The sequence below is a fragment of the Mustelus asterias genome, chromosome 26 (genome assembly GCF_964213995.1).
Source record: "Mustelus asterias chromosome 26, sMusAst1.hap1.1, whole genome shotgun sequence".
Taxonomy (NCBI): domain Eukaryota; kingdom Metazoa; phylum Chordata; class Chondrichthyes; order Carcharhiniformes; family Triakidae; genus Mustelus; species Mustelus asterias.
The window spans coordinates 26588255-26609398 of NC_135826.1; the positions used below are offsets into that span (position 1 = coordinate 26588255).

Below are 21144 nucleotides of genomic sequence, written 5' to 3' on the forward strand. Positions count from 1 at the left end.
TTTACACTTTCCAGCTTTTACTGGCTATACAGTAGCTCGTTACTGTTTAACAATCAGAAGACTTCAACACACAGCGTTAGAACAAATCACAGCCCCTGTAATACAGGTTAAAACTTGAAACTGGTAGCAAGTTCAAACAAAGCATGTATTTCCTACAGAGTAATACTGCAATAAAGTATGAAGTACCGTGAAATTTTGTCAGCAGGTTTGACCCTCTATGGAGTTGCTGCCCATGGACTGCTTGACTGACAGGCTGGAGTCCTGTTGGGTGGGAAGCCTGCTTCACAAGGCCAAAGCCTTGGAAAGTAGCGAGGTGTTCTGGGAAAGAGTCAGAGCGATTGTGTGGGGATCCAGAGATGTTGGGGTAGATCATGGGAAGAGTGGGGAGGGGGGGGGGGGGGGGTTTGTTGGATCGTTTCTTGAGCCTAGAGGAAACCTTGTGAATTCAGCCCTTCTTGTAACTGCCAGGTTACCAGGCCTGTGAAACCCAGCCAAAATGAGTCAATTTTCTTTCATTCGTTCATGGGATGTGGGCGTCGCTGGCTGGGCCAGCATTTATTGCCCATGCCTGGGGACATTTAAGAGTCAACCACACTGGAGTCATGTGCAGGCCAGACCAGTTAAAGATGCCACATCTCCTTTCCTAAAGGACATTAGTGAACCCTGAAAGGGTTTTTTTTACAATGATCAACAATGGTTGCATGGTCATTTAATGGACTGTTAACTCTAGATTTTCATTGAATTCAAATTTCACCATCTGCCGTGGTAAGATTTGAACCCGGGTCCCCAGAGCATTACCCCGTGTCTCTGGATTACTAATCCAGCAACAATACCACAACACTGCCTCCCCTTAAAAGTAGAAGGACTATTAAAATTAAGGCAGCGATCTGCTCGGTAGGGAATATTCCACTTCAAGAGATTGTCTTTTCCACGTTCAAAGTGTAAATATAATAATGGCTGTTAACCCGAGAAGGAGCTCCTTTAGCACCTGATGAAGGAGCAGCACTTCGAAAGCTAGTGGCTTTTGCTACCAAATAAACCTGTTGGACTTTAAGCTGGTGTTGTGAGACTTCTTACTGTGTTAACCTGAGCCCAGGGAAACCAGTGGCGAGTGAGAAAACCCCATCAAGTTAATGCAGATACAAGAACGATATAAAGGCAGCATTTGTGTGCCCTTGGCTCAGGGTGAACAGTTAATGATGGGAGGCAACATTTATAAACAAAACTTGATCTATTTTGCATTATGTTTACAAGTCTAAACTCTTTTGAGTCCCAGACAGAATTGTAAACCAAATGAGCAATTAAACCCTTTAATTACTTCAACTACCTGCAACTCACTCACAGTCACTCTTCACTGTGCATAATGTCTCACTGTTTACAGATTCGCACTGGCCTTTGTTACAGATAAAAGTCATCGTAGAATAAAAACTAGCATAATTCGACATTAAATTGTGTGTCAATCTTTTTAGGACACAATATAAATCCCTCAGTATGTAAGATATGTCACCAGCACTGTGTCCTGATAATGCACTCTGGTCATTTAACTAAAACTATTAATAATGTCACCTGTCTGTCCCTATTTATACAAGTTTGGGTATGTACGTTATTACTGTATCAATAGTGCGAGTAACTCTGAACAACATTGATTGTATTCGCAGCAGCCACTCATTTATATCAATCCTATCCTCTAACTTTAATAAATTCAAAGAAGAAACTGCAATTTTTGAAATATGAAAAAGGAAAATATTGATGCAGCAGGGCTGTTAGTATCTGTAAAGAGGGAATACAGATTAGTCTTTTGTACATATGTCTTTGATGAGGTGGTAAATATAGAACCTCTGAGGCTTGAATTTGCTGCAAAGTGATTGGACTGGAGATTGATGAGTGGAGCCAAGTCCACCCCCCGCGACAGACAGACTCCGATAGCTGAGCCAGGCAGGTGTGCTCTCCTCCAGGGCACCACTGCTGATTGATCTGCCCGTTTGGGCCCAGTAGGGATGAATCTGTCACTCAGCCTCAAATTCCTCCCAAAGCTGATTCCAGATAACCTTGCAACCCAAAGTGGTCCCGGCTGAACCAGCAGCACAGAGCTGCTAAACGGGACACTTTAGGAGTTGAAACTCCAGGTTCCACTCCAGGAGCTCCCTAATCCTTGGCTCCGCTTGTCAATTTGTGCCTAAATGTGGACAGGCGAGGTGTTCCCTATGGACAGAGAGTGGACAAAGAGAGACTCATGCTTGAGTGAAGGCTCTGAAGCACAGACATATCCGACAATAAAAATGTATGGCCAGAACTATTCAACAGACCTTCATTGTCAGTGTTTCTCCAGAGCCTGCTTTAGTCTATTGGTCTGTTAATGTACAAAAGGACGACAAAACATATATATATGTAATATAACTTGTTAAATAAGTTGTGCACAGTGTCACAGCAGTTAACACTACTGCCTCACAGCAACAGGGACCTGGGTTCGATTCTAGCCTTGGGTGACTGTCTCTGTAGAGTTTGCACGTTCTCCCTGTGTCTCTGTGTATTTCCTCCCGCAGTCCAAAGATGTGCGGGTTAGGTGGATTGGCCATGTTAAACTGCCCATAGTGTTTCAAAATGTGAAGGTTAAGGGATTAGCCGGGTAAATTTGTCAGCTACGACTCTCAGCAACTTTTACAGATGCACCATAGAAAGCATTCTTTCTGGTTGTATCACAGCTTGGTATGGCTTCTGCTCTGTCCAAGACCACAAGGAACTGCAAAAGGTCGTGAATGTAGCCCAATCCATCACGCAAACCAGCCTCCCATCCACTGACTCTGTCTACACTTCCCGCTGCCTCGGAAAAGCAGCCAGTATAATTAAGGATCCCACGCACCCCGGACATTCTCTCTTCCACCTTCTTCCGTCGGGAAAAAGATACAAAATTCTGAGGTCACATACCAACCAACTCAAGAGCAGATTCTTCCCTGCTGCTGTCAGACTTTTGAATGGACCTACCTTGCATTAAGTTGATCTTTCTCTACACCCGAGCTATGACTGTAACACTACATTCTGCACTCTCTCGTTTCCTTCTCTATGAACGGTATGCTTTGTCTGTATAGCGTGCAAGAAACAATACTTTTCACTGTACACTAATACATGTGACAATAATAAATCAAATCAAAATAAAAATTGAATGCATTACAGGATAGGGAGCTGATGGACCTGTTTCGGATGCTCTGTCGGAGAGCCTGTGCAGATGTGATGGGCCGAATGGCCTCCTTCTCCACTGTAGGGATTCTATGACAATGAGTCTATGATTCAAACCAAAGGGTCCTTCCTCCTCCCAGATTTCGGCAAAGTTTTAAACATGACCCACGGCTCAGCCGGTTGCAGCTTTGCCTCCGAATCCCAAGGTTCTGGGTCTCAATCCTGCTCCAGCGCTTAAGCACAAAGATCAAGGTTCACGCTCCAGCAAGGTGTGTCCTGCATTGTTGGAGACATCATCTTTCAGATAAGATGTTAAACTGAGAAGTGTTCTGCCTGGATGCAAAAGCTCCCAAGGTGTTATTTTGAGGGAGAGCAGGAGGGTTTTCCCAGTGTCCTGGACAATTTTATCCCTCAATCAACAACAACCATGTTATCTGCTCCTTGCCACACTGATGTTGTGGGAAACTGCTGTGAGCAAAACTGGCTGCCGCATTTTGTTAATTATAACAGTGACTGCACTTCCAAAGTACATTATTGGCTGTATTTTGAGACGTCTGGCAGTCAGGAAAAATGCTATGCAAATTCGAGTCTTTCTTTCACTGAGGCAAAATACTGCAGCTGCTAAAAAACAGAAAGAGAAACAGAAAATGCTGGAAATAATTCAGCAGGTCTGGCATCATCATTGGAGAGAAAGAGAGGCTGGGATTTTCTGGCCCCACCAGCGATGGGGATTATCACAGGCGAGGTGGGAACAATTGTAGAATTATTGACTTTTAACAGTTCTCCAAACGCTCGCATCATGTTTGCGATAACGCTCGCCAGTGTAGCAGCCAGAAAATCCCAGCCAGAATTAACATGTCAGATTAATTTGCTACCTTCACACACTTTTCCAGTGGAAGGATTAGTGGGCTGATTATCCACCTATCTGAGCTTTTTTTGATCTGGGGTGGGACTTGAACCCAGAGCTTCTGGTCCAGAGGGCATCACTTTCACTGGGTCAGCAGGCTAACACGTCAGCTTTTACCTGGTGTATGGCCTGCTGATGGATCCTACGACGGGAGCGGGGAGCTTGTTGGCCCATCCTGCATATCCAGGGCCGCACCCTCTCTGATAAAGATGAGAAAGCAGACACACATAGTCTGTGCCACAATTAACTCTGAGCACATGGTACAAAGTGGATAGATGAGAGAGACTATCTGGTTACACTGACTGCTCTTAGCCAGTGACCATACTGCATGATTACTTTCATTATCTGGCTGTTTGCGTATAGACAATATATTTGAGGGAGGCGGCAGCCTCCCATCCATTGACACTGTCTATATTTCCCGCTGCCTCGGAAAAGCAGTCAGCATAACCAAGGACCCCACGCACCCCGGACATTCTCTCTTCCATCTTCTTCTGTTGGGAAAATGATACAAAAGTCTGAGGACACGTCCCAACCGACTCAAGAGCAGCTTCTTCCCTTCTGCCATCAGACCTTTGAATAGACCCACCTTGTACTAAACTGATCTTTCTCTACACCCTAGCTATGACTTTAACACTACATTCTGCACTCTCTCCTTTCCTTCTCTATGAACGGTATGCTCTGTCTATCGCGCGCAAGAAACAATACTTTTCACTGTATACCAATACGTGTGACAACAATAAATCAAATCAAAGTAATGGTTTTGTCACTGGACTAGTAATCCAGAGGTCGAGGGTAATGCTCTGGGAAAAAAAGCAAAATACTCCAGATGCTGGAATCTGAAACGAAATCAGAAAATGCTGGAAAATCTCAGCAGGTCTGACAGCATCTGTGGAGAGAGAATAGAGCCAACGTTTTGAGTCCGGATGACCCCTGTTCTGACGAAGGGTCATCTAGACTCGAAATGTTGGCTCTATTCTCTCTCCACAAGTGCTGTTAGACCTGCTGGGATTTTGTAGCATTTTCTGTTTTTGTAATGCCCTGGGAACCTGGGTTTGAATCCCACCAGAGCAGATGGTGAAATTTGAATTCAATAAATATCTGATATTAAAGTCTAGTGAAACAGACGGCACATTAATTAGCACTGCTGCCTCACAGCGCCAAGGACCTGGGTTCAATTCCAGCTTCAGATCACTGTCTGTGTGGAGTTTGCACGTTCTTCCCATGTCTGCGTGGGTTTCCTCCGGGTGCTCTGGTTTCCTCCCACAATCCAAAGATGTGCGGGTTTGATGGATTGACCATGCTCAATTGTCCCTTAATGTCAGCAGAAGTAGCAGGGTAAATACGTGGAGTTATGGGGATAGGGCCTGTGTGGGATTGTTGTCGGTGCAGGCTCGATGGGCTGAATGGCCTCCTTCTGCACTGTAGGTATTCTATGATTCAAATCCTTCCATGATCTCACCCCTCACTAGCTCCATAATCTCATCCAGCCCCTCGAAGAGTTAAGACACAGGCAACAGAGCTTTGGATGATGAGCTCAGGTGTATGGAAGATAGGATGTGGGAGACATACTATCACTGAAAGTGACAATGCAAGTGGAGAAGGTAGTCAAGAAGGCACATGGCATGCCTGCCTTCATCGGCCGGGGTATTGAGTTTAAAAATTGGCAAGTCATGTTGCAGCTTTGTAGAACCTTAGTGAGGCCGCACTTGGAATATAGTGTTCAATTCTGGTCGCCACACTACCAGAAGGAGGCTTTGGAGAGGGTACAGAAAAGATGTACCAGGATGTTGCCTGATATGGAGGGCATTAGCTATGAGGAGAGGTTGGAGAAACTTGGTTTGTTCTCACTGGAGCGATGGAGGTTATGGGGGGACCTGATAGAAGTCTACAAGATTATGAGAGGCATGGACAGAGTGAATATTCAGAAGCTTTTTCCCAGGGTGGAAGAGTCAATTACTAGGGGGCATAGGTTTAAGGTGTGTGGGGCAAGGTTTAAAGGAGATGTACGAGGCAGATTTTTTACACAGAGAGTAGTGGGTGCCTGGAACTCGTTGCCGGGGGAGATAGTGGAAGCGGATATGGTAGTGACTTTTAAGGGGTGTCTTGACAAGTGCATGAATAGGATGGAAATAGAGGGATATGGTCCCCGAAAGGGTAGGGGGTTTTAGTTAAGTCGGGCAGCATGGTCGGTGCAGGCTTAGAGGGCCGAAGGGCCTGTTCCTGTGTTGTAATTTTCTTTGTTCTTTCAGACCAGACAGGAATGTGTGGGAATACTCAATCCGGAGTAATGAAGGGATAAATGAGGGTTTCAGCCAGCTGATGAACCGAGACAGGGGCAATTAAGTCAGGTGTTGTGGAGATGGAAATAAGTGATCATGGTAATGGTGCATATATGTTGTTAGTGGCTTATCTCAGGCTCAGATGTGACACCAAGGGTACAAACAGACTGATGCCAGGAAGAGGAATGGAGTCAGAAACCAAAACTAAAATCCAAACACGTACTTTGCAGCAAGACTCATTGTCTTTTCTATCAATTCCTCACTTCAAATACCAGAAGCCATTAGGCAGTTAATGGTTTACCACACTCTCTATGATTTTTTTGATTTGATTTATTATTGTCACATGTATACAGTGAAAAGTATTGTTTCCCACATGCTGTACAGGCAAAGCATACCGTTCATAGAGAAGGAAAGGAGAGAGTGCAGAATGTAGTGTTACAGTCATAGCTAGGGTGTAGAGAAAGATCAACTTAGTGCAAGGCAGGTCCATTCAAAAGTCTGATGGCAGCAGGGAAGAAGCTGCTTTTGAGTCGGTTGGTACGTGACCTCAGACTTTTGTATCTTTTTCCCGATGGGAGGAGGTGGAAGAGAGAGTGTCCGGGGTGCGTGGGGTCCTTAATTACGCTGGCTGCTTTGCCAAGGCAGCGGGAAGTGTAGACAGTGTCAATGGATGGGAGGTTGGTTTGCGTGATGGACTGGGCTACCTACGTTCATGACCTTTCGTAGTAAGATTTTTTCTTTGTTTATATCCAATCTAATCCAATCAAAGTCCAATTCAAAGTCTCAACAAGTGAGACATTCCAGATCCAAGCTGACAAGACAGGCTGGCCGCTTCCTGTCTTGGGCTTGATCTACATGATCCAAGCTGATCGGAGTAGGCATTGCACCTTCTCCAAGGCTTGATCTCATTTGCATCTTAGCCAAAAGGCCGAGATGCCGCTTTATATTTCAAGTGGACACAAATGAGCTAACAAGCCTTTTAACTGCTCTCACATTGTTCTCTTCATTAGGATTCTGGAAGCCTGGCTCCTAGGAGGCTAGTGTGAACAGCAGCTTTACCCAGATCTGTAAATCTGACTCGGGGGAGCTACAGGAAACGGATTTGACAACATAGAGACAGGGAGTCGACTCGCGAGATGCCGGCTCCAAATTAAAAGGGCGATACAGCAGCTTCTTTCTGTGATCTGATTTGCATTTCAATCCAAATTATCGAAAAAAAGTTCCATTTTTAAAAAGATTCTTTCACGGGATGCATCGCTGGCAAGGCCATCCCTCATTGTTGCTCTTCCCTAGTAGGTTTACATTAACACTGCAATGAAGTTACTGTGAAAATCCCCTAATTGACCTTGAGAAGGTGGTGGGGAACCACCTTCCGAAAGCACTATTTTGATATTCCTGTGGCAGTTTGCTCCGGTTAGTGGCTTGCTGGGCCATTTCAGAAGGTGGCTAAGAGTCAACATTTTGTGAGTGTGGAATATGGAGAATTAGTCTAGACTGGGTAAGGGTAGCAGATTTCCTTCCCAAAAGGGAATCAGTGAACCAACTGGGTTTTTGACCGCAATGTGAAAGCTTCATGGTCACCACGGAGACTAGGGGGGTGGGAATTTCTGCCCTTCCCCCGCACCCATAGAACCACCCCTGGGTGTATTTTCCAGTGGTGGAAGCAGCCCACCATTGGCAGATGGTGCAATGGATCACGCGTCTTGACTACGGATCAGAAAATTCTAGGTTCGACTCCTGGCTGACTCGGTGCGCAGTTTTAAGGGCAGCACGGTGGCACAGTGGTTAGCGCTGCTGCCTCACAGCGCCAGGGACCCGGGTTCAATTCCAGCCTTGGGTCACCGTCTGTGTGGAGTCTGCACGTTCTCCCCGTGTCTGCGTGGGTTTCCTCCGGGTGCTCCGGTTTCCTCCCACAGTCCGAAAGACGCGCTGGTTAGGGCGCATTGGCCATGCTAAATTCTCCCTCGGTGTACCCGAGCAGATGCCGGAGTGTGGCGACTAGGGGATTTTCACAGTAACTTCATTGCAGTGTTCATGTAAGCCTACTCGTGACACTAATAAATAAACTTTAAACAGGTGGCAGGATCTTATCTCACAAAAAGACAAACCCTTTTTGAGACTTCAAAACAATGTTCCGCACGATTCAATTGGGAAGTCCTCAGGTATTCTGCCGCAACTGCCTCCCAGTCAGGTATGACTACTTGTAGTTAGCAATAAATAATTGACAGTGCGTGTGAAAGAGTGACTTTTAACAAATAATTCAACTGTAGTGCTCACACAGATAGCATTTTTAAAAGGTTCTGTTGCTTTTTCTCCTGTGATAGTGCTATTTTGCAATTACTGTTTGTGATACATTAGCAGACGGATCCTGAATATGTTCGTGTAATATTATCTGTGCATAGAACCATAGAAAAGTTATAGCACAGAAGGAGGCCATTCGGCCCATCTTATCCATGCCAGCCCAAGGACACCCAGGTGCCCTTTCTAATCCCACCTTCCTGCACCCAGCCCATAGCCCTGTGGCTTACAGCACTTAAGGTGCAGATCCAGGTACTTGTTAAAAAGAGCTTTGATAAAAAAAGTTTTGATAAAGGGTCAACTGGACTCGAAACATCACTACTCGAAACATCCCAACACTATAGTTAAGAAAGCCCACTAATGCCTCCAGAAGACTAAGGACATTTTTATGTCAGCTCCAACGTTCACCACCTTTTACAGATGCACCATAGAAAGCATTCCTTCTGGTTGTAACACAGCTTGGTATGGCCCCTGCTCTGCCCAAGACTGCAAGAAATTACAAAAGGTCGTGAATATCGCCCAATCCATCACGCAAATCAGCCTCCCATCGATTACTCTGTCTACACTTCCCGATGCCACGGCAAAGCAGCCAGCATGATCAAGGACTCCACGCACCTGGACATTCTCTCTTCCACCTTCTTCCGTCGGGAAAAAGATACAAGAGTTTGAGATCAACCGACTCAAGAACAGCTTCTTCCCTGCTACCATCAGACCTACCTTGCATTAAGTTGATCTTTCTCTACACCCTAGCTATGACTGTAACACTACATTCTGCACTCTCTTGTTTCCTTGTCTATGAACGATACGGTCTGTCTGTATAGCATGCAAGAAACAATACTTTTCACTGTATACTAATATATGTGACAATAATAAATCAAATCAAAATCAAAGCCAGCTCTTTTCTCTCCTTACAGGTCTGCCAGACCTGCTGAGATTTTCCAGCATTTTCTCTTTTGGTTTCAGATTCCAGCATCCGCAGTAATTTGCTTTTATCCACTTTTTAAGAAGAGTTTAGGGTCTCTGCCTCCACCACCAACTTGGACAGCGAATTCCAGACACCCACCACCCTCTGCGCCAAAATGTTCTTCCTCCTGTTCCCTCCACACCTACTGCCACTTATCTTGAATCTATGTCCCCTGGTCCTAGGATTCTGCACCAAGAGAAACAATCTTGTCCTGTCCGCTCTATCCCTTCCCTTCATAATTTTGTACACCTCACTCAAGTCACCGCCTCCCCACAGCCTTCTTTGTTCCAAGGAAAACAACCCAATCTATCGAAACTGTCCTTCGTAATTTCTCAGGTGGAAATCTTCAGATGCAGTCACACCTGGTGGATGAGCACTGCAGGCATTAACACGTTGTAATTACTGGATGGCCTGGTGACACATTCTCCATTCAGCTGCTAACAACTTCTAACAGGATTTTGCCCTCTGGGCTCTACTCCAAGCTGCTATTTAAATATAGCTACATTGATCTGTTTTTGCTCAATTTAACACAATCATTTTACACTTTATGTGAGGTGTATCCCAGAGCCCGTAATCCAGCTCTCATTACCAGTTTCAATCACTCATTTTGGGTAAAATGAACGGGGTGGGTGTTCAGCGCAATCACTGTAATTCTCATGGGGTTGGCAGCTTGACAGGCGGAAAAAGAAAGCAAATGGTGGCTCTGAGGTAATAAGTCTTGAAGACTTTCTTTTAAATAATTACGTTCGATGTTGACTTGGTGGGTCCTGAAGGAACGCGGCTTCTTCCAGGTGCAAATGATATGGAGATGCCGGTGTTGGACTGGGGTAAGCACAGTAAGAAGTCTCTTACTGGAAGAGACTTCTTCCAGGTGCAAAGACAGTGATGAAGATCGAAGGAGTTTGCGGAGTTGCAGGCATTTTGCAGTGTGTTTCAGTGCTGATGACATCTTCTTGCTCTGTTGCTTAAGACACATACTGGTGTCCCTGGCTCCACATATGTCGGTTCTTGTTTTTGATTTGATTTGATTTGATTTATTATTGTCGCATGCATTGGGATGCAGTGAAAAGTATCATTTCTTGCGCGCAATACAGACAAAGCATACCATTCATAGAGTACATCAGAGAGAAGGAAAGGATAGGGTGCAGAATATAGTGCTACAAACTATACAAACTTGTGCCAAACGAACTGGAAGTAAACTAATCCAAGATTCGGAAAGGCTCCCTTAATCCGGGAATCCTGCCAAGTCTATATTCCGATTGGAAAATCTCAGCAGGTCTGGCAGCATCTGTAAGGAGAGAAAAGGGCTAACGTTTTGACTCCAGCTTTGACAAAGGGTCATCTGGACTCGAAACGTCAGCTCTTTTCTCTCCTCACAGATGCTGCCAGGCCTGCTGAGATTTTCCAGCACTTTCTCTTTTGGTTTCAGATTCCAGCATCCGCAGTAATTTGCTTTTATATTCCGATTGGGATTGGTTATTTCAGCTCTATGGTGAGATTCCCTCCCCCACCACCCCGGCAGTGCATTTTCCGACAGTGGAGGTGGTCCATATGACGGGATCTTCCAGTCCTGCCAATGTCTACGGGGTTTTGCGTGCTCCGCACCCTCTGTCACAAGGAGTCACCATTGGCGGGACCGGAATATCCTGTCTGGTGGGAAAGGCCGGAATATTTCATCCCTGGTTGTTGACAAAACTGGCACAGATGCGGCACAAGGACATTTTCTACTGAAGCTGTATCACTTCATCCAGGTCCCCATCTGATGCCCGTCATCAAGCGCTTCAAGAGAACTTCATCATGATCCAGAACAGCCAAGACCACTGACTGATTGCCTGCATCCCAACCCTGAGATGCCATGGCTAACGTAGTGCTTCCTTCAACTATCCAACTGATTTCAACTCACTCAGCACTGAAATATCACAGCTACATTTCATGGAATCATAATGTACCAGCCAAAGGTCTGTGAAGCATTCCTCTTATGTACTAACCAATTTCTCCCCCCTGTCAAACAAGCCTGGAAAGTTTCTTCCTAAATCTGATCACTGTAGAGTGTAGGTTAATCATACTCAAAACTCGTGATAAAGATGTAACTAAAATGTATTTCATATGAACAAAGTCTAAACATTCATTTGAAGTGAAATCACTTATTTTCCTCCAAAATCTTCTGTCTATCAATCCCAGTTTTAGAGGTTTCCATAACCAAACATGGGCAATAGGGACTAGCTGCAAGGGCACCATGGTCAGCATGGACCGGATGGGCCAAAGGGCCTGTTTCCATACTATATTGCTCTATGACTCTATAAGATATGTGGGGGGAAGGCGCGACCAGGCTATTGAGTTGGATGATCAACCTTGATCATACTGAATGGAGGAGTAGGTTTAAAGGGCCGATTTTGCTCCTATTTGCTCCTCCTGCTCCTATTTCCTAAGCCTATGTTTCCATGCAGAGACACGTTTCCACTGATAAAAGGCGTTTAAGTAACAAGTTGCATTTTCGAAGCCCCTTAAATGGGGTAAACACACTTAAATAATGAGGATTTGTATTTGTTATTCAATCTGAGAAACAGTTTAACAGCCTCTCAGGAGCTTGGTGCCTAATGGGTTAACCTGGAAGGGGAGAAAGATCTGAACAGCTTCAATTGCATTGCCCATACTGGCTTCCTCTTACACGCGAACGTTACAGAGGGCGTTGAGAATTCACAAGAAACGTAAGTAGCAGAGGCTCACTCTCAATGAGGGCATTTCCCTGCCCTCTCACTACATTACCGTAGCTAACATGACTCAACTGAAACTGTTCCACAACTCTTCCAAGAATCTCACACGCGGGGATACATTAAATAAAGGCTTGCGTTTAGATAGTGTCTTTCACAAACTTTACACATCTTTACAATGAAGTTTGTGTTTTGAAATACAGTCACTGTTGTAATGTTGTAAACGTGGCAGCCAATTTGTGCACAGCAAGCTCCCACAAACAGCAATGCAGTGAATGACCTCCCCCTTCCCCCACCCATGTTGGTCAGGAGAGCTCTCCCGCGCTTCCTCTAATAACGCCACTGATTTCACACCCGCTTGAAAGAGCAGATGGGGCTTTGGTTTTACTTTTCGGCCCTCAGACAACCCGGTCCCGGGTAGTGCAGCATTCCCTCAGTAAGGCACTGGAATGCCAACCTACAATGTGTGCTCCAGTCTCCATTACCTTGCTGGCAAGTCATAATACCTTTACACACACAAGGCAACAAACTGATCTAATCACAGTAACTACAGTAAACAGCAAGACATGGAGGTTAGATGCAATTCACACCAGGCAATTGGCTCATTTGGTTTCTATTTTCTCAAGAAACTCATCTCAACCAATGCGAAAGCAATTAGCAATGGGGACATGAATGACACAGTAAGAAGTTTAACAACACCAGGTTAAAGTCCAACAGGCTTATTTGGTAGCAAAAGCCACAAGCTTTCGGAGCCTTAAGCTCCTTTAACCTGGTGTTGTTAAACTTCTTACTGTGTTTACCCCAGTCCAACGCCGGCATCTCCACATCATAACATGAATGACACACAGATATGTATATACCTAAATACTCATACACAGATAAATATACCTGCATACTCACACAGTGGTATACATGGACACTGTTTTAACCCTTGTATTCCCGAGAACAAACTGAGTTCTGTTTAAGTTTGTTTTAAGTTTATTTATTAGTGTCACAAGTTGGCTTACATTAACACTGCAATGGAGTTACTATGAAAATCCCCTAGTCGCCACACTCCAGCACCTGTTCGGGTACACGAAGGGAGAATTTAGCACGGCCAATGCACCTAACCAGCACGTCTTTCGGACTGTGGGAGGGAACCGGAGCACCCGGAGGAAACCCACGCAGACACTGGGAGAACGTGCAGACTCTGCCCAGATGGGAATTGAACCCGGGTCCCTGGCACTGTGAGGCAGCAGTGCTAACCACTGTGCTGTTTAGTTCTCCACATTCCTTTTGAGTCCTTATCGACAGCTGAAACACGTTTTGCTGATTTTAAGCAGAAGCAAAACAGGTACAGTTTTGAAATATGAAAGGGTAGATCAATGTTAACTAATAACATTAACGTGAAACATTCAGGTGGCCTCACAGCCCAACACTACTGCCCATAGAGAATTCTTCCCGACAGAATTTCAAACCTTCAGCACAGTGACTGAGGCAGCAGGAGGTCTGTGCTGTAAGTTGTCTGCAAGAAATGTAACCGTGAAAGCTTACCCAGCACGTCATGGAGCTGAGAAGACCCTTTCTCTCCTTCCAGATCACTCAGTAACAAACTCATCGCAACGCACAAGCACATCTTCATTAACCTGCCGCTGTACAGCTATTGAAATCAATGCCAGTAGCCCAGCCTAAACTGAGAGCAAACGCCTTCAGAAGCCTCCACTCTTTGTTTCAATTTTCACCGGAGCAGTTGAGGAGAGGTCAAGCTTTGCAATCCAGGGCCTTGCCTGGGGCTGTGTGCACACTGCAGGATAACAGGTCCTAAATAATGAGGGCAGGAAGGAGATAAAAAAAACTCCTAACTCTTAAGGAATCACCTCATTAAAATGCAGCAGCAGGCAGCAGAGTGACCAGTCCACAATCAGTAACGGTGCAGGAGCTGATAAAACTGGTAAGTCATGATACTCAGAAAGCAAGGACTTGTATTTATATAGCGCCTTCCACCACAACAAGTCATCCCAAAGCCAATGAGTTTAGTTTATTCATTAGTGTCACAAGTAGGCTTACATTAACACTGCAATGAAGTTACTGTGAAAATCCCCAAGTCGCCACACTCCGGCGCCTGAAGTATGTCTTTCAAGGTTGTTTCTGTTTGTGATGCACGAAATGGCAGATCTAGAATAGTTTTTGTGCTGTTTTAAAGCCACAGCTCCCGGTATCAGGATCTAACACACAGTTCATAGAATCCCCACAGTGCAGAAGGAAGCCATTCGGCCCATCGATTCTGCCCTGATCACAATCCCACCCAGGCCCTATTCCTGTAACCCCCATATTTACCCTGCTAATCCCCCTGACACTAGGGTCAATTCAGCATGACCAATCCACCTAACCTGCGCATCTTTGGACTGTGGGAGGAAACCGGAGCACCCGGAGGAAACACACGCAGACACAGGGAGAACGTGCAAACTCCACACAGACAGTCACTCGAGGTTGGAATCGAACCCGGGTCCCTTGCGCTGTGAGGCAGCAGTGCTAACCACTGTGCCACCGTGCTAACCACTGTGCCACCGTGCTGCCCAGTTACTGCTAACCTGGTAAACGTGTCAGATGCAGTAGGAGAAATTAATTTTTTTTAAGCAGAGTTCTCTCCAGTACCAACTCCGGTGAATGTATGTCATTTAGAGTGAAAATTGACTTGGGCGCTAATCAAAGGAAAATGAGGTTAGTGTAAACTGGGCGGCTGATGCGTTATTATCTATTTTACGCAGTAGTCCAAGTCACACGTTTTATTGAATTACATTTCTTTTTCTTGCCAATTGTTTCTCCCCCCCTCTCTCCTCATTGGGGAATGATTTGACCACCTTCTGCTCCCTCAACCCAGGGCTGGTCTTGACAGAGAGTCCAGTGGGCTATTTAGCCACATGGTGCATCACAACCAAATGTCATCTGTGCTTCGCTGAGACACAAGCACTTGGGTGGACTGGAAAAAGAGGTCGGAAAAGGAAAATCCAGGCCAATGTTTCTCACTCCCTAACCCAGTAGTACTGACACTGATCGCTACACTCTGACTCCCATCCTGGCATGGCTCAGCACGGACTTGGAATTGACTTAGCTCCCGAAATAAATGTTCTCAGAGCACCTGGGAGCCTGCTGGAGTGGCTTCAGGCTTCAATTCAATAGCGAGCAATGTTTCCTTCATGGTGGTAAAGGGTATGGAGGCCACTGGAATACTGGCTTCTGTTCTGGACACCACACTTCATGAAGGATATACTGCTATTGGAGGGGCTGCGGAACATATTTTTCAGAATGTTACTGGGCTGGAAAGGATAAATGATAAGAACTTGGGACATAGGTTAGATGTGTATAGAATCATTACAGTGCTGGAGGAGGCCATTCGGCCCATCGAGTCTGCACCGACCACAATTCCACCCAGGCCCTATCCCCATAGTCCCATGCATTTACCCTAGTTAGTCCCCCTGACACTAAGGGGCAATTTAGTCAGGGCCAATCCACTTATCCCACACATCTTTGGAGTGTGGGAGGAAACCAGAGCACCCGAAGGAAACCCACGCAGACACGGGGAGAACATGCAAACTCCACACAGACAGTGGCCCAAGCTGGGAATTGAACCCGGGTCCCTGGTACTGTGAGGCAGCAATTCTAACTACTATGCCATTGCACGGCCCCATTCTCTTGAGTATAAAAGATTAAAGGGTGATCTAATTGAGGAGTTACAGAAAGAGACCATTTGGCCCATCGAGTCTGCGCTGACTCTCCGAAAGAGCATCTTACCCAGGCCTATCCCCGTTACTCCCTCTAATCTACACATTTTTGGGACACTACAGGCAATTTAGCATGGCCAATCTGCCTAATCTGCACATCTTTGGACAGAGAGGAAACCGGAGCAGCCGGAGGAAACCCACCCAGATATGGGGAGAACGTGCAAACTCCACACAGACAGTGACCCGAGGCTGGAATCGAACCCAGGTCCCTGGTGCTGGAAGGCAGCAGAGCTGACCGTAATGATTAAAGAATCTGATTTGATTGGATTTGAGACTATTCCTTCTGGATTCCAAAACAAGTAGGGGGCATAACCTTAAAATTAGAGGTAAGCTGGTCATGATGTCACAAGTGGTGTAAACTCTCATCCTGAAGAAGGTTTTGGGCTCAGGTGAATTGAAAATGTTAACACAGAAATAGACAGATTTTTGTGAGGCAATTGTATTGAGGATATGAAACCAAGCTGGGTGGATGGTATTTAAATGAAGATTGGCCATGATCTTGTTGCAACAAACTAGAACAATATTGCTAGAACAATATTGCTAGAACAATATTGAGGAACAATATTCCTATGACAGGTCCTGCAACTGCCTGGGATCAGATTAGCTGAATCTGCGGATATCAAACTGGAGCCTTCCTGTAAGGCGCAGCTACTGACGGGATAAATTCACTTAGCTACCCCAGGGGAGATTGAGTGTCGAGTTTCTAATCCCACAGGATGTACAAGGGGGATAACCGGCACACACATCGTATGCTGTGAACCTGCCTGCTGTCACCTGCACTTTACAGTTCATAGTACAAAGAAACAGTCAAGCTTGAGAGACATTATAATGAAGCCACTCTGGTGCAAACTGCTAATGTTGAGAGTTCAATGATGCAAAGCTGAATTGGGCTGAAGTGGAAACCAACTCAAGAACAGCTTCTTCCCTGCTGCTGTCAGACTTTTGAATGGGCCGACCTCGCACTAAGTTGATCTTTCTCTACACCCTAGCTATGACTGTAACACTAAATTCTGGACTCTCTCCTTTCCTTCTCTATGAACGGTATGCTTTGCCTGTATAGCGTGCAACAATACTTTTCACTGTATACGAATACATGTGACAATAATAAATCGAATCAAATCAAATCAAAAACAGGGGTTGCTGGTGAAAGCTCAGTTAGACTCCAGCACTTTCCTTTCACATGGTTACACCCGGGCACATGCCAATCTGTGCTTCAACATCTGGGCTTAGCTGAGTGGGTTTGTCCCAATGGGCAATCAGTGTGCACCTCATATTGGGTACTTCCATAGATTTCTCAATAGTTTGCTTTGTTCAGGAGGCTTTCAAACAGAGAAACAGCCTTCCAAATATCGTGAGACACTCAGGTGAACAAAAAAGCTTGATGGTCTAGTGGTGTTATCGCTAGACTATTAATCCAGAAACCCAGCTAACGTTCTGGGTTCGAATCCTGCCACAGCAGATGGTGGAATTTGAATTCAACTAAAAATGTCTGGAATTAAGAATCTACTGATGACCATGAAACCATTGTTGGTTGACAGAAAACCCATCTGGTTCACTAATGTCCTTTAAGGAAGGAAATCTGCCGTCCTTGCCTGGTCTGGCCTACATGTGACTCCGGAGCCACAGCAATGTGGTTGACTCTCAACTGCCCTCTAGGGGCAACTAGGGGTGGGCAATAAATGCTGGCCAGCTAGCAACACCCGTGTCTCACGAATGAATAAAAAAAAGGACAACTTTAAATACTATGACATTCCTATGAATGGGCGGCACGGTGGCAGAGTGGTTAGCACTGTTGCCTCACAGCGTCAGGAACTTGGGTTCAATTCCTGGTTTGGGTCACTGTCTATGTGGAATTTGCACATTCTCCCCGTGTCTGCGTGGGTTTCCTCCGAGTGCTCCGGTTACCTCCCACATTCCAAAAATATGCAGGTTAGGTTGATTGGCCATGTTAAATCGACCCTAGTGTCAGGGGATTAGCAGGGTAAATATGTGGGTTTACAGGAATGGATGGGATTGTGGTCGGTGCCGACTCGATGAGCCGAATGGCCTCCTTCTGCACTGTAGGAATTCTATGATTCTATGAACCTTGCCAAGCGAACTCTCCTTTTGTCTTTGACTTTGAACAATCCAGAAGACTCATTTGCAGCTGTATTAGTGTTTGTGTGCTGTGAGAAAGCTCTGCAAATTCTGAGACAGGTTTTAGCTTGAAGTGTCCAGTTGAAGACACCGCTCGGTGTGCCGCTCCAGCTAACATGCAAGCAAACATCTGGTTCAGTTTTCCCGGACAAAGTTGCTGATTTACGTGAGGTGATGGGGATAGAGTCTGGGTGGGAGTGTTGTCTGTGCAAACCACAGCTTTAAAATCAGGACACAGCTTGCTCTGCAGTGTCTGCATGTCCGCACAGGTATAACACTCACTTCTGGAAGGGCTAGGTTTCTGTACTACCAGATTGTCTACTGTGACAAAGGTCACCACTGGGCTTATCTTGGCTTAAAACTCGCAGTGATAGCGTTAGTTTGAGGTTACTAATTTAGTATCAGCGGTCTTTAAAATGTCAAAAATGAACTAAGTCCATAAGACCATAAGATATGGGAGCAGAATTAGGCCATTCAGCCCATCGAACCTGCTCCGCCATTCAATCATGGCTGATAAGTTTCTCGACCCCATTCTCCTGCCTTTTCCCCGTAACTTTTGATCCCCTTACCAATCAAGAACCTACCTATCCCTGTCTCAAATGCACTCAATTATCTGGCCTCTGCAGCCTTCTTTGGCAATGAATTCCATAAATTCACCAATCTCTGGCTGAAGAAATTCCAATCATCTCGGTTCTAAACAGTCATCCCTTTACTCTGAGGCTGTGCCCTCGGATCCTAGTCCCTCCGGCAGCACGGTGGCACAGTGGTTAGCACTGCTGCCTCACAGCACCAGCGATCCGGGTTCAATTCCCGGCTTGGGTCACTGACTGTGTGGAGTTTGCACATTCTCCCCGTGTCTGCATGGGTTTCCTCCAGGTGCTCCGGTTTCCTCCCACAGTCCAAAGAAGTGCGGGTTAGGTGGATTGACCATGCTAAATTACCCCTGAGTGCCAGAGGGACTAGGAGGGTAAATACGTGAGGTGATGGGGATAAAGTCTGGGTGGGAGTGTGGTCTGTGCAGACTTGATGGGCCGAATGGCCTCCTTCTGCACTGTTGGGATTCTCCTACTAATGGAAACATCTTCCCCATGTTCACTTTATCCAGGTCTTTCATTATTTCCCCCACAGGGACATCATATACAACTCTGGATAAAATGGTGAAAAACATTCCCAACGTTATCTGGTTTGATACCTGAACTCATGAGGAGTTCAGGTGAAACCATGAGGGGACAACAAAGAAACTTGGGTTGGAATTTATAAGGCAAGGTTTGATCAATGTTTTCAAGATATTAAGGGGAATGGAGAGGGTGGTTGGAGACAAACCATTTCTACCAGTTACAGAGTTTATAATTAAGGGGCATGATCCAAAAAAATTAGAGCCAGACCTTCCAGGAGTAAGAGTAGGAAACACTTCTTCACATTAATGGTGGTAAAAATTTGGGACACTCTCTTGCCAACAGCAATCGACATTAGGTCAATTATTAATTTTAAATCAAAAATTGACACATCTTTGTTCACCAAAAGTATTAAGGGAGAAAGACGGGTATCTGGCATTGAGTCACTAATCAGCCAAGATGTCGCTGAATGGCAGGACAGACTCAAGGGGCCGAATGGCTTAATCCTGTTCTTATATTCCTCATGGAGGGTGGCACTGAAGAGAATCGAATCAAATTAAATCAGACTCATTTGGTACATATTCCCTCCCGGATGATTTGTAAGGTTTTGTGACCTGGGGAATCCTGAAGGAATCCCTGTTGATTTGTTTCTCAGGGTGGGGTTTGCTGGCTCCACCTACCACCAATGGACTTCTGGCTGGGCCGCTAAATCCTCCATGGCGGGTCCCACCACGACGGGGCCGGAAAATCCCAGCCTCGGATTGTGGCTGGTTTTGAAGCCTTCCACAGTCAAGTAGCCAGTCAATGCTTCCTGCATGAGCTCATGTATGAAGAATGGCCACAGCGTGATGTACCAAAGGCATGTTGAAGTCCATGCACCCTAACCTGAATCAGCAACTTCAGGAGAGGCGAATGGTAAAAGAAAATTAATGCAAAGAACTTGAACTTTTAAACTTGCACCATAATGGAAGAGTTTGGAGAATAAACAAAGCTGCAGTTTATGTGCATAAATGGCATGGTTTTTATTAGACCACATGAGCCTCTGTCAATATTTGTTCACCCTATTGGCATGTAAAGTCCAACTTTTTCTAGACAAACTCATTATCTATCACTCGGTTGGAAATCCTGCCTGATTCTTATATAAACACATGTTTGGCATGTCAGACCTACTACAGAACAGCGTTTAAATTGGATTCAGGCAGGATGCTGAGAGTCGTAGCTGTTCGATTTAGAGGAATGACATGCGTAGGCAGAGATCAACATCTTATTCCCAAATGACGACGTGCAAACTTTTGCGAACTTCGGTCGTCAACCCTTCTGCTGCTGACGAGACAAGGCCCCCAAGCCTCAACCTCCTGCCACCTTGGGACTCCTCCTGAATGTGGAGATGTAGATGATGTGGAGATCTACATCTCCACATCATGGATACCATCGACACCGCAAACTGTCGGCTCCAAGTGGAGAGGATCTCCAAGAAGATCACGCATATCGACACAGACATCATACTCCTCCTGAGTGCAGGCATGGAGAACAAATGGCACTCTACAGCATATTCCTATTGTTTGGGGAGAGAAAGCCCAGGAGAGCCCAGAGAGGACCATTCTACACCAACTTGAAAGTGGAGAGGTTAACTGATATGAAACAATGGTGTAAACATAAGACCATAGGAAGGTTGAAGCAGCCAGCTTCCTGTTCCTGGTTGTGGAAATGTTGACTACAATTTTCATACCATGCAGTCCAGCAACAGGACTCAGCAGTCTCACGCTGTTCTAAAGGGTGCTGCATGTTATGTAAGGATA

At 45.5% G+C, this 21144-nt stretch overlaps 1 protein-coding gene across 4 annotated transcripts in view; it reads right to left on the reverse strand.

The window, feature by feature from the left end:
* The window catches only part of LOC144479526 (rho GTPase-activating protein 45-like), a 223979-nt gene that overhangs the window by 96261 nt on the left and 106574 nt on the right, over window positions 1-21144 (reverse strand). Inside the window, exon 1 of one of the 4 annotated variants that reach the window (XM_078198312.1) lies at window positions 13867-13946. The exons of the other annotated variants lie outside the window; for them this stretch is intronic. Within the exon in view, the coding sequence (XP_078054438.1) occupies window positions 13867-13930 (64 nt within the window). The 5' untranslated portion in view covers window positions 13931-13946. Of the gene's footprint in view, window positions 1-13866; window positions 13947-21144 lie in introns of those variants that run through there. 4 annotated transcript variants of the gene reach the window in all.